Here is a 13,837-nt window from a genome sequence, read left to right as displayed (position 1 = left end):
TAGAGGATCGGTGCTGACCAGCACTCACCAGCCTGAGAGGCTTATCTGCTCACCCGCCGGGATGGGTGGGGGCTGGGAACTGAGGCTCGGGCTTCAGAGATCAGATCCCAGGGAGAGGACTGGGGTTGGCTGCCTGAACACAGCCTGAAGGGGGCTAGTGTAGGGAAAAACCTACAACCAAGATGACTCTACCCAGCAAGGATCTCACTCAGATTCGACAGAGAAATTGAAACCTTTACAGACAAACAAAAATTAAGAGAATTCAGCACCACCAAACTAGCTTTACAACAAATGCTAAAAGAACTTCTCTAGGCAGGAAACACAAGAGAAAGAAAAGACTTACAAAAACAAACCCAAAACAATTAAGAAGATGGTAATAGGAACATACATATCGGTAACTAACTTAAATGTAAATGGATTAAATGCTCCAACCAAAAGACGTAGACTGGCTGAATGGGTACAAAAACAAGACCCATACATGTGCTGTCTACAAGAGACCCACTTCAGACCTAGAGACACGTACAGACTGAAAGTGAGGGGATGGAAAAGATACCTCATGCAAATGGAAATAAAATGAAAGCTGGAGTAGCAATTCTCATATCAGTCAAAACAGACCTTAAAATAAAGACTATTACAAGAGACAAAGAAGGACAGTACATAATGATTAAGGGATCAATCCAAGAAGAAGATATAACAATTGTAAATATTCATGCACGCAACACAGGAGCACCTCAATACATAAGGCAAATGCTAATAGCCATAAAAGGGGAAGTCGACAGTAATGCAGTCATAGTAGGGGACTTTAACACCCCACTTTCACCAGTGAACAGATCATCCAAAATGAAAATAAATAAGAAAACACAAGCTTTAAACGATACCTTAAACAAGATGGACTTAATTGTTATAGGACATTCCATCTAAAAGCAACAGAATACACTTTCTTCTCAAGTGCTCATGGAAGATTCTCCAGGAAAGATCATATCTTAGCTACAGAGGGTGTGGAGAAAAGAGAACTCTCCTACATGGTTGGTGGGAATGTACATTGGTACAACCTCTATGGAGAACAATATGGAGGTTCCTTTAAAAACTAAAAATAGAGCTACCACATGACCCCACAATCCCACTCCTTGGTATATATCTAGAGAAAGCCATAATTTGAAAAGATACATGCACCCCAATTACATACACTGCAATAGTTCATTGCAGCACTATTTACAGCAGCCAGGGCATGGAAGCAATGTAAATGTCCACCAGTGGAGGAATGGATAAAGAAGATGTGGTATATGTATACAATGGAATATTTCTCAGCCATAAAATGAATGAAATAATGTCATTTGCAGCAACACAGATGGACCTACAGAATGTTGTACTGGGTGAAGTAAGTCAGAAAGAAATATCATATGATATCGCTTATATGTGGAAGCTAAAAAAAAAAGTACAAATGAACTTTTCTACAAGACAGAAATAAAGTTACAGATGTAGAAACAAACTTATGGTTACCAGGGTGTGGGGGGGGAGGGATAAATTGGTAGATTGGGTTTGACATATACACACTACTATATATAAAATGGGTAACTAATAAGGACCTACTATATAGCACAGGGAACTCTACTCAATACTCTATAATGGCCTATATGGGAAAAGAATCTAAAACAGAGTGGATATATGTATATGTATAACTGATACACTTCGCTGTACACCTGCAACTAACAGAACATTGGAAATGAATTATACTCCAATAAAAATTTTAAAAATGTATTATTTACCAGTCATATTTAGATGTTTTGAAAATAAACCTCAGAAAACTGTGCAAAGCATTATGAAGAACATTATGTTTCTGGAAAACTTAAACATTAAAAAAGTAGAGAGTGATCCAAATCCATATTTACAAAAAAGTGATAATTCTCTCGAAACCAATATGTGATTCCATCAGTTCCAATCAACATACCAATGGATTTTTATATAAAATGACCAGATTGTTGAAAAAATTAAACATAGGGCTAAAAATAGGAAAGAAACAACAGTATAAGGAACTTACCCTACCATATACCGTAATCCGTTGCAACAAAACGGTAATGCAAAGAAGGTGGTGACGGAATATTAATCCTAAGATTCATTAAACAGAATACATAGCCCTTAAAGGGTCTTCATTGCTGTGCGCAGGCTTCCTCTAGTTGCGGCCAGTGGGGGCTACTCTTCGTTGTGGTGCATGGGCTTCTCAATGCAGTGGCTTCTCTTGTGGAGCACGGGCTATAGGTGTGCAGGCTCAGTAGTTGTGGCACCCGGGCTTAGTTGCCCCGCGGCATGTGGGATATTCCTGGACCAGGGCTCGAACCCATGTTCCCTGCATTGGCAGGCGGATTCTTAACCACTGAGCCACCAGGGAAGCCCAACTACATGATATTGAATATAGTTCCCTGTGCTATACATTAGGGCCTTCTTGTTTATGCATTCTATATATAATAGCTAGCATCTGCTAATCCCACCCAAACTCCCAATTCATTCCTCCCTTACTCTTCCTCCCTGGGCCAACCACAAGTCTGTTTTCTATGTCTTTCATTCTGCTTCTGTTTCATAGATAAGTTCATTTGTGTCATATTTTACATTCCACATATAAGTGATACCATATGGTATTTTCTTTCTCTTTCTGACTTCACTTGGTATGACAATCTCTAGGTCCATTCATGTAGCTGCAAAAGGCATTATTTCTTTGTTTTATATGGTTGAGTAGGATTTCATTATACACACACACACACACACACACACACACACACATCACATCTGCTTTATCCATTCATCTGTGGATGGACATTTAGGTCATTTCCACGTGTTGACTATTGTAAATAGTGTTACTATGAACATAGAGGTGCAGGTATCTTTTTGAATTAGAGTTTTGTCTGGATATATGCTGAGGAGTGGGATTGCAGAATCATATGACAACTCTAGTTTTTTGAGGAACCTCCATACTGTTTTCTGTAGCGTCTGCACCAATTTACATTCTCACCAACAATGTAGAAGAGTTCCCCTTTCTCCACACCTTCTCCAGCATTTCTTATTTGTAGACTTTTTAATATTGGCCATTTGACCAGTGTGAAGTGGTACTTCATTGAATTTTGATTTGTAGTTCTCTAATAATTAGCAACAATGAGCATCTTTTCATTGTTCCTATTGGCCATCTGTATGTCTTCTTTGGAGAAATGTCTATTTAGATCTTCTGCCCAAATTTTCAATTGGGTTGTTTTGTTGTTGTTCTATGAGCTGTTTGCATATTTTGGAAATTAATCCCTTGTCAGCACATCATTTGTAAATATTTTCTCACATTTCCTAGGTTGTCTTTTAGTTGTATTTATAGTTTCCTTTGCTGCGCAAAAGCTTATAACTTTGAATAGGTCCCATTTGTTTATTTTTGTTTTTATTTTTATTGCCTTGGGAGACTGACTTAGGAAGACATTGGTACAACTTACGTCAGAATATTTTGCCTATGTTCTTTTCTAGGAGTTTTATGGTGTTGTCTTATATTTAATACTTAAACCATTTTGAGTTTATGGTGTGTATGTGTATGGTGTGTATGGTGTGAGGGTGTATTTTTTTGTGTATGGTGTGTATGGTGTGAGGGTGTGTTCTAACTTCACTGATTTGCTTGCAGCTGTCCAACTTTGCCAGCACCATTTGCTGAAGAGACTGTCTTTTCCCCATGGCATACTCTTGCCTCCTTTGTTGAAGATTAATTGATTATTGTTGAAGATTAATTGATCATAGGTGTGTGGGTTTATTTTTGAGCTCTCTATTATGTTCCATTGATCCATATGTCTGTATCTGTGCCAATACCACACTGTTTTGATTACTGTAGATGTGTAGCATTTTCTGAGTTCTAGGAGTGTTATGCTTCCTGCTTTGTTCTTTTTCCTCAGCATTGCTTTGGCAATTCTGGGTCTTATGTGGTTTCATAAAAATTTTAGAATTATTTGTTCTAGTTTTGTGAAAATTGTCATGGGTAAATTGATAGGGATCATATTAAATCTCTACATTGCTTTGGGTAATATGGCCATTTTAACAATATTAATTCTTTCAATCCAAGAGCATGGGATATCTTTTCATTTTTTAAATCATCTTCAATACTAATATTTTATAGTTGTTGGCATATAAGTCTTTTGTCTCCTTGGACGAGTTTATTCTTAAGTGTTTTATTATTTTTTGATGCACGTTTAAAAGGTATTGTTCTTTTATATTCCCTTTCTGATATTTCATTGTTAATGTAAAGAAATGCAACCGATTTCTGTATGTTAAACTTTTATCTTGCTACCTTGCTGAATTTATCAGTTCTAGTAGGATTTTTCTGTGTGTGAAGTCATTAGAGTTTTCTACATATCGTGTCATGTCATCTGCATATAATAACAATTTTACCTGTCCCTTACTATTTGGATACGTTTTATTTATTATTTTTTCTTTTCTGATTGCTGTGGCTAGGACTTCCAACACTATGCTGAATAGAAGTGGTAAGAGTGGGCATCTATGTTTTGTTCCAGACTTCAGTGGGAAGTCTTTCAGCTTTTTCCTGTTGAGTATTATATTGGCTATGGTTTTATCATAAATAGGTTTTATAATTTTGAGATGTTCCCTCTATACCCACTTTCATAAGAGTTTTATCATGAATGGATGTTTAATTGTATCAAATGCTTTTTCTATATTTATTGACGTGATCATGTGGATTTTTTCTTTTTTTTGTTGTTGTTCATGTGGTGTATCACACTGATTGTTTTGCATATGATGAACCATCCTCGTGACCCTGGAATGAATCCAGTGTGGTCATGGTGTATGTTTTATTTATGTGCTGTTGGATTAAGTTTGCTGATATTTGGTTGATAATTTTTGTATCTATATTTATCACAAATATTGGCCTGTAATTTTCTTTTTTGGTAGTGTCTTTGTCTGGTTTTAGTATCAGGGTGATGGTGGTCTCATAGAATGTCTTTGGGAGTGTTCCCTCCTCTTCAGTCTTTTGGAGAAGTTTGAGAAGAATTGGTATAAGTTCTTCTTTGTATGTTTGGTAGAATTTGTCTGTGAAGTCATGTGTTCCTGGACTTTTGTTTGTAGGAAATCTGTTGTTTGTTTTTGTTGTTTTACAGGTTCTATTTCACTTCTAGTTTCAGTCTGTTCAAATTGTCTATTTCTTCTTGATTTAGTTTTGGTGGCTTTATGTTTCTAGAAACTCATCTATTTCTTCTAGGTTTTCCAAATTGTTTGGCTTGTAATTGTTCATAATATATATTTTAAAAATTTCTGTGAGGTCCCTTGTAATTTCTCCTCTTTCATTTCTTATTTATCTGGGTCCTCTCTCTTTTCTTCTTTGTGAGCCTGGCAAGAGGTTTAGCAATTCTGTTTACCCTTGCAAAGGATCAGCTCTCAGTTTTACAGATTTTTTTTCTATTTTTAAAATCTGTTTTATTTATTTCCTCTCTGATTTTATTATTTCCTTCCTTCTGCTGACTCTAGGTTTTGTTTGTTCTTCTTTTTCTAATTCTTTTAGGGGGTGGGTTAGGTTGTTTGAGATTTCTGTCGTTTTATGAGGAAGGCATGTATTGCTATGGACTTCCCTCTAAGAACTGCCTCTGCTGTATCCCATAGATTTTGTATGGTTGTGTTTTCATTGTCATTTGTCTCAAGGTATTTTTCAGTTTCCTCTTTGATTTCATCATTGACCCATTCGTTTTTTAGAAATATGTTGTTTATTCTCCATGTAATCATTTTTTTCTCATTTCTTCTTCTGTGGTAGATTTACAGTTTAATGCAACTAAAGATTGGTGTTTTTAAAAATAAAGGAAATTGATGAAATTTTAGCTAGACTAACCAAGGAAAAAAGAAGAAGTCAAAAAATATGACAAATGAAAGAGGAGACATAAAAGAAATACAAAGGACCATAAGATCATATCATTAAGAATTATACACCAACAAATTTGATAAATTATAATAAATAAATAAAACCCCAGAAGTGTGGAAACTACCAAGACTGAATCAAAAATAGAAAGTCAGAACAGACAAATAATAAATGAGAACATTGAAACAATGAACGCAAACCTCCTGACAAAACCCAAGGCCAGATGGTTTCACTGGTGAATCCTACCAAACATTAAAAAGATAATTAACTCCAGTCATTCTCAAACTCTTCCCAAAAAATTGAGGAGTGAATCACAAGCTCCTTCTGAGGACAGTGTTACTCTGACACCAAAGCCAGATAAAGAACACTACAAGAATATAAATTTACAGGCAGATAGGTCTGATGACTATAAATACAAAAGTCTAAACAAATTCAGCAGCAAGTTAACAAGATCATACACCATGATTAAATGGAATTTACTCTTGCCACGGAAGAATGGCACACTATATTATATTTAATCTACATATAGTATAATATACAAATCAGTTAAAATTATATATATATATAGATAATTGTGATATACAATGTTAATAAAGTGAAGAATAAATATATCATCCTTTCAGTATATGCAGAAAAAGACACTGACCTTCAACACCTTTTGTGACAAAAACTCTCAACAAGTTGGGAACAGAAGGAGCATACCTCAAAATAAAACCGTATAATACCCACAACTAAATTTGTACACATTGGTAAAAAACCTGAAAGCTTTTTTTTTATAATCAGGAACAAGATAATGGTATCCATGCTCACTACTCTTATTAAATACAGTACTGAAGTCCTAGCCAGAGCAATCTGAAACAAAATCAAGAAATAAAAATGCATCCAAAATGAAGAAGTAAAGCTTTCTCTCTTTTTAGAAAACATGATCTTATATATGACTAACACCCAAAATGGTAGAATAAATAAACTCAATAAAGTTGGAAGATACCAAATCAACATACAAAAATCTATTGCTTTTCTGTACAGTAACAACAAAATATCTGAAAGAAAAAAAGAAAAGAATTCCATTTACAATGGCATGAGAAGAACACCTAGGAATAAATTTCACTGAGAGAGTGAAAGACCTGTGTCCTGGAAACTACAAAACATTAAGGAAAGAAATTGAAGACAACAAAATAAATGTCAAGATAGTATTTGCTCATTAATTAAAAGAATAAATATTATTAAAATGTACATACTTCTCAAAGTAATATACAGGTGTAATGCAATCCCTATCACAATTTCTATAACATTTTTTCACAGAAATAGAAGCAACAATTTTAAAATTTGCACGGAACCACAAAAGAATCCAAATAGCAAAAGAAATCATGAGAAAGAAGAAAAAAACTGGAGGCTTCATGCTTCAAGATTTCAAATTCTATTACAAATCTATGGTCATAAAAACAGATGGCATTGGCATAAAAGAACCCCACATAGATCAATGGAAACAATAGCACAGAAACAAATCTAAGCATATATGGTAATTAATTTATGACACTGAAGCCAAGAATATACAATTGAGAATTATGATAATTCTTTTATTAAATGTTGTTGGGAAAACTGGGAAACCACATGCAAAAAATGAAACTGGACCACTATCTTACACCATACAGAAAAAATAACTTTAAAAGGGTTAAAGACTTGAATGGAAGATGGAAAACCATAAAACTCATAGAAGAACACATAAAGGCAGTAAGTTCCTTGACCTAGGTCTTGGATATGATATTTTGAAATGGACAAAAAAAATCAAAACCAACAAAAGCAAAATAACAAAATGGAGGACATCAAACTCAAAAGCTTATATACATCAAAGGAAACATCAACAAAATAAAAAGGCAACCTACTAAAAAATATAAATAATACCTTAATAAACCTAACTTCAGGAAAAAAATTATAGCAAGATAAAGTGAATTCTACACCAAAACTCCAATGTTTTGGTTGTTAGGAAATACATTAATATAATCAGCTTATAAATTTAGGAAAGGCATGTAATCAAAGTGACAGATACAGACAAAGGAGCATGGTAGAATTCTACAGGTAATAATTATAAAATTAAAGAAGAGGTCAGTCCCCTCAGCCTCCGCTGCCACCGCCCCTTTGCCAGCGCTCCGGCACCACCTCGGGACGGTGGTTCTCCATGGGAGGGAGCGAGGTGGCGGGTGGCTGGGCAGGCGGCTAACGGGCAGCGGGGACAGCGGCAGGGCGGCCGGCAGTCCTGCACGCTCGGCAGCAACGGCGTCTAATCTCCATGGGGTCTGCCCTTGGTGCCCGACACTTTAAGGTGTACAGCAGATTGTGCATTTGTTAGAACATTTTCACTGCTGCACCGAGGGCACACGTATCTTCAGCGGGACTTGGAATTCCTGGAGAATTCAATTGCCTTTGTGAAAGCTGGCATAATTTCTTTAAATTTCATCTCTTAGTTTCCCATTTTGTTGTTTCAGAAAGATATCAAGAAACCATGAACAACTTTAGTAATGAAGAGTTTGACTGTCATTTCTTGGATGAAGGCGTTACTGCCAAGGACATCCGGAACCAAAAAATGAAGTTTCTTCTTTTGACGGTAAGGATACGTTCTATGTTGCAGACCTGGGAGACATTCTAAAGAAACATCTGAGACGGTTTAAAGCTCTTCCTCGGGTCACCCCCTTTTATGTAGTCAAATGCAGTGATAGCAGAACCATAGTGAAGACCCTAGCTGCCACAGGGACAGGATTTGACTATGCCAGCAAGACTGAAATCCAGTTGGTGCAGAGTCTCGGGGTGCCTCCAAAGAGGATTATCTATGCAAATCCTTGTGAACAAGTGTCTCAGATTAAATACGCTGCCAATAATGGAGTCCAGATGATGACATTTTTGTTGTTTGTTTGGGTTTTTTAAATTAATTAATTTATTTATGTATGTATGTGTATATGTATTTATTTATTTTTTGCAGCATTGGGTCTTCGTTGCTGCATGCGGGCTGCTCTTTGTTGCGGTGCGCGGGCTTCTCATTGCAGTGACTTCTGTTGTTGTGGAGCACGGGCTCTAGGCACCCGGGCTTCAGTAGTGTGGCACGCAGGTTCAGTAGTTGTGGCTCACAGGCTTAGTTACTCTGCAGCATGTGGGATCTTCCCGGACCAGGGCTCAAACCCATGTCCCCTGCATTGGCAGGTGGGTTCTTAACCACTGTGCCACCAGGGGAGCCCAAGATGATGACTTTTGATAGTGAAGTTGAGTTGATGAAAGTTGCCAGGGCACATCCAAAGGCCAAGTTGGTTTTGCGGATTGCCACTGATGATTCCAAAGCAGTCTGTCGCCTCAGTGTCAAATTTGATGCCACACTCAAAACCAGCAGGCTTCTTTTGGAATGGGCGAAAGAGCTAGATATTGATGTCATTGGTGTCAGCTTCCACGTGGGAGGTGGTTGTACTGATCTGGAGATCTTTGTGAAGGCCATCTCTGATGCCCACTGTGTCTTTGACATGGGAGCTGAGGTTGGTTTCAACATGTATCTGCTTGATATTGGTGGTGGCTTTCCTGAATCTGAGGATGTAAAGCTTAAATTTGAAGAGATCACCAGTGTAATCAACCCAGCGTTGGACAAGTATTTTCCATCAGACTCTGGAGTGAGAATCATAGCTGAGCCAGGCAAATACTATGTTGAATCAGCTTTCATGCTAGCGGTTAATATCATTGCCAAAAAACTCGTATTAAAGGAACAGACAGGCTCTGATGATGAAGATGAGTCAAGTGAACAGACATTTATGTATTATGTGAATGATGGAGTATATGGATCATCCAACTGCATCCTCTACGAAAATGCACATGTGAAGCCTCTTCTGCAGAAGAGACCCAAACCAGATGAGAAGTATTATTCATCCAGCATCTCGGGACAGACCTGTGATGGCCTTGATTGCCTGGTTGAGCACTGTAACTTGCCTGAGATGCATGTGGGCAATTGGATGCTCTTTGAGAACATGGGTGCTTACACTGTCGCTGCTGCTTCCACTTTCAGTGGATTCCAGAGACCGACCATCTCCTATGTGATGTCAGGGCCAACATGGCATCTGATGCAGCAAATCCAGAACCACGATTTCCCACCCAGCATAGAGGAGCAAGATGTTGGCACTGTGCCTGTGTCATGTGCTTGGGAGAGTGGGATGAAATGGCACCCAGCAGCCTGTGCTTCAGCTCCTATTAATGTGTAGATACCATTCCTGTAGCTGTTAACTGCAAGTTTAGCTTGATTTAAGGGTTTGGGGGGGACCATTTAACTTAATTACTGTGAGTTTTGAGATGTCTATGTGAATAGGGTTAGCACAGATGCAACAGTGTGGAAGACTAGGCGATGGGGTCACACTTAGCTGTGTTCCTATGGAAACTATTTGAATATTTGTTTTATATGGATTTTTATTCACTTTTCAAACATGCTACTAAAGCATGCCCCTCAACTGCTGAGCAAGCATTTGTAGCTTGTGCATTGGCAGAGTGGGCCAGAAGCTTAGTGTTGTGACCTGTTTAAAATAAAGTATCTTGAAATAAAATAAAAAAGATATTCATGCATATGTACTCAAAGAATTATTACAGACCCTCAACACTAGTTCACCTACAGAGAAATAATAAATAATTTCCTCTCATTGTCAGAGAGATCACTAGGAGACATGAACCCCCAACTTACTTAACACTTTGAGGTATCAGTAAAAAAAAATACCATTGGAAAAGGATTAAAATCATCTCCAACTGCAGAGCATATGGATGTATATTTAGTAAGCCCAAGGAATCAATGGAAATTTGTTACAGAAAATAAGGTGACAAAATATTGTAAAGAGTATAACATAAGCATATAGTACACAATTCATACAGACACATTCCAAGCAGTTAAAAAGTACATAAAAAGGAAGCCTCTAATTTTACAAGTATAAAATAAAATAAATAAAAATAAATCTAACAACACATGAGAAAAGCCTATATAAAAAAATTACCATGAGCTCCTTATATAGATAATACAGATTTGAAGAAGAAAATCAAGCTATTTCCTTAAATATAATAGCGAATGTTTTATATCAAAAAATTCCAGTACACGTGTGTATATGTATACATATGTATATTTGTGTGTAGAGATATATAGAGAGAGATAGATATAGATATGTGTATATTTGTATATATTTGTATGTGTATACACAAATATTTTTCTGGAGATTGATAATATATTGTTTACATAAAATAATGAGGAAATACATATAAAATGTACCTAAAATTGTTATTTTATAAAATTAAAGATTAGTTATTATTAACTTAAGTATACTTTATGTACATTTCATGGAAACTACTAAGAAAAACTCTACTGTAGTTACACAAAAGATACAGAAAAAGAGTGAATTCAGGGCTTCCCTGGTGGCGCAGTGGTTGAGAGTCCGCCTGCTGATGCAGGGGACATGGATTTGTGCCCCGGTCTGAGAGGATCCCACGTGCCGCGAAGCGGCTGGGCCCATGAGCCATGGCCACTGGGCCTGCGCATCCGGAGCCTGTGCTCCGCAACGCCAGAGGCCGCAGCGGTGAGAGGCCCACGTACCGCAAAAAAAAAAAAAAAAAAAAAAGAGTGAATTCATACCACATCAAAAAAACAAAAACAAAGGAACTACAACAACAACAACCAACAGAAAATAATGAAAGAGTAATTGTAAGTCCTTGTCAACAATTAACATAAACTTCTTCTTAAGTTTTATTTTATATTGGAGTATAGTTGATTAACAATATTGTGTTAGTTTCAGGTGTACAGACAAGTGATTCAGTTATATATATACATGTATTTATTCTTTTTCAAATTCTTTTTCATTTAGGTTGTTACATAATATTGAGCAGAGTTCCCTGTGCTATACAGTAGGTCCTTGTTTGTTATTCATTTTAAATATAGCAGTGGGGGGGCTTCCCTGGTGGCACAGTGGTTGAGAATCTGCCTGCCAATGCAGGGGACACGGGTTCAAGCCCTGGTCTGGGAAGATCCCACGTGCCACAGAGCAACTAGGCCCGTGAGCCACAACTACTGAGCCTGCGCGTCTGGAGCCTGTGCTCCGTAACGAGAGGCTGCAATAGTGAGAGGCCCGCGCACCCCGATGAAGAGCAGCCGCCGCTTGCTGCAACTAGAGAAAGCCCTCGCACAGAAACGAAGACCCAACATAGCCAAAAATAAATAAATAAATAAAATAAACCATGTTCTCATGTGAAAAATTTAAAAAAAATTTTTTTTTAATATAAATAAATAAATAGAGCAGTGGGTACATGTCAATCCCAAGCTCCCTAACTAACCCTCCCACTCACCCATCCCTCCCAGAACCCTAAATTTATTCTCTAAGTCTGTGAGTTTTTCTATTCATTTCTATTATTATTTTAAGATTGAGCATATAAGCGATACCATACAATATTTCTCTTTCCCTGTCTGACTTACTTCACTCAGTATGACAAAACCACTTTTCTGACAGTCCAGTGGTTAAGACTCTGAAGGAGTGTGGATTCGGTTCCTGGTTGGGGAACTAAGATCTCTCATGCTGAGGACCCAGCAAAAAAACAGAAAAACTCAGACTTAGAAAACAAATGTAGGTTACTAGAGAGTGGTGATAGAACTCCCTGGTATACATAGGTCCTTTTTGATTATCTCTTTTATTGGAATACAGTGTATTTGTTAATTCTATCCTCCTAATCTATCACTTGACCCCTTCTGTCCTTTTTGGCAACCATATGTTTGTTTTCCAATTCAATGAGCCTGTTTCAGTGTTCTCTAATTAGTTCAATGTTGTGTATTTTTTTATTCCACCTATAAGCAATATGATATTAGATTTTAAAAATCTGATTTAATTTCTTTAGTATGATTATCTCTAGGTTTTCAATGTGCCTGCAAATGGCATAATATCATTTATTTAAATGTCTGAGTGTTATTGCATTGCTTACATGTGTCAGTTCTTTATCTGTTCATCCAGCCTAGACATTTGTGTGCCTACATGTTTTGGCTCGTGTAAATGGTGCTACGGTGCACACTTCAGTGCATATGTCTTTTCAAATTCTGGTTTTCTGCACATATACTCTTAGGGGTGGCAATGGCGGATCATATGGTAGCTCAGATTTTAAGTTTGAAAGCACTTCCATGTTCTCTAAATTGGCTGTTAAAATTTGCAACCCACCAGCACAGTAAAAGGGTTTGCATTTCTCCGTGCCCTCTACATCATTTATTCATTGTACATTTTCAGTGATCGCCTTTCCAACTGGTGCAAGGAGATCCCTCATTGTGATTATGATTTCAATGTCTCTGCTAACTGCTATGTTGAGCATGTGCTTATGGACTGTTTTTACTCATAATTAGTGTGAGTAGAATTTACCTGTTGAAAATGTCTCCTTTGAAAGTTGGCCCTGTTTTCAATGATTTTGGAACACTAAAGCCTGGACATTTTGTGATGTCAGGTATCATTTAGAGCCCAGGAGTCCTTGGGAATATTAAGTGCTCATAAGAAATCTTTTTGAGGTTCCTTTGCGAGAAACATTCATGAGGCGCAGGATTTCCTCAGACTGAACTCTGCTTAGGCCAGCAGCCAGAGCCTTACGGGAAATCCTCTTTGGGGTTTATAAATTAGAAAGGAATGTGCAGAACAAACACTCAAATCTTCTGCCTCATTATGACAGTTTAATTAATTAGAATAATTTCTTTTTTTTTTTGGAATAACATTGATATACAGTATTATGTGTATTGTAGGGATACAGAACCATTTTCAGTTATACATATACACATATGTATACATGTTTGGCTTCTTTGCCCATTTAGGTTATTAGAGAGTGTTGATAGTCATTCCTAGGTATACATAGATTCTTGTTCATATTTAGTTGTACGAAATATTTTGTGTTTTTAATCCCATCGTCGTAATGTATCCCTTAACCCCTTCTGTCCCATTAGGT

The 13,837-nt window shown here is 37.1% G+C and overlaps 1 protein-coding gene and 1 pseudogene across 4 annotated transcripts in view; both read left to right on the top strand.

The window, feature by feature from the left end:
• LOC141277802 (putative protein FAM90A10) overlaps window positions 1-13,837 on the top strand; it is a 112,617-nt gene that overhangs the window by 49,712 nt on the left and 49,068 nt on the right. For 3 of the 4 annotated variants that reach the window (XM_073799884.1, XM_073799885.1, XM_073799890.1), the window contains exon 2: window positions 8,359-8,477. The exons of the other annotated variant lie outside the window; for it this stretch is intronic. In XM_073799884.1, the coding sequence (XP_073655985.1) occupies window positions 8,376-8,477 (102 nt within the window). In that variant the 5' untranslated portion in view covers window positions 8,359-8,375. The remainder of the gene's footprint in view (window positions 1-8,358; window positions 8,478-13,837) is intronic. 4 annotated transcript variants of the gene reach the window in all.
• Window positions 8,999-11,000, top strand: LOC101334257 (ornithine decarboxylase pseudogene; annotated as a pseudogene).

This window comes from Tursiops truncatus, chromosome 2, assembly GCF_011762595.2.
Source record: "Tursiops truncatus isolate mTurTru1 chromosome 2, mTurTru1.mat.Y, whole genome shotgun sequence".
NCBI lineage: Eukaryota > Metazoa > Chordata > Mammalia > Artiodactyla > Delphinidae > Tursiops > Tursiops truncatus.
Note: the sequence above shows the minus strand (reverse complement) of the source record. Positions and strands in the feature narration are given on the sequence as shown.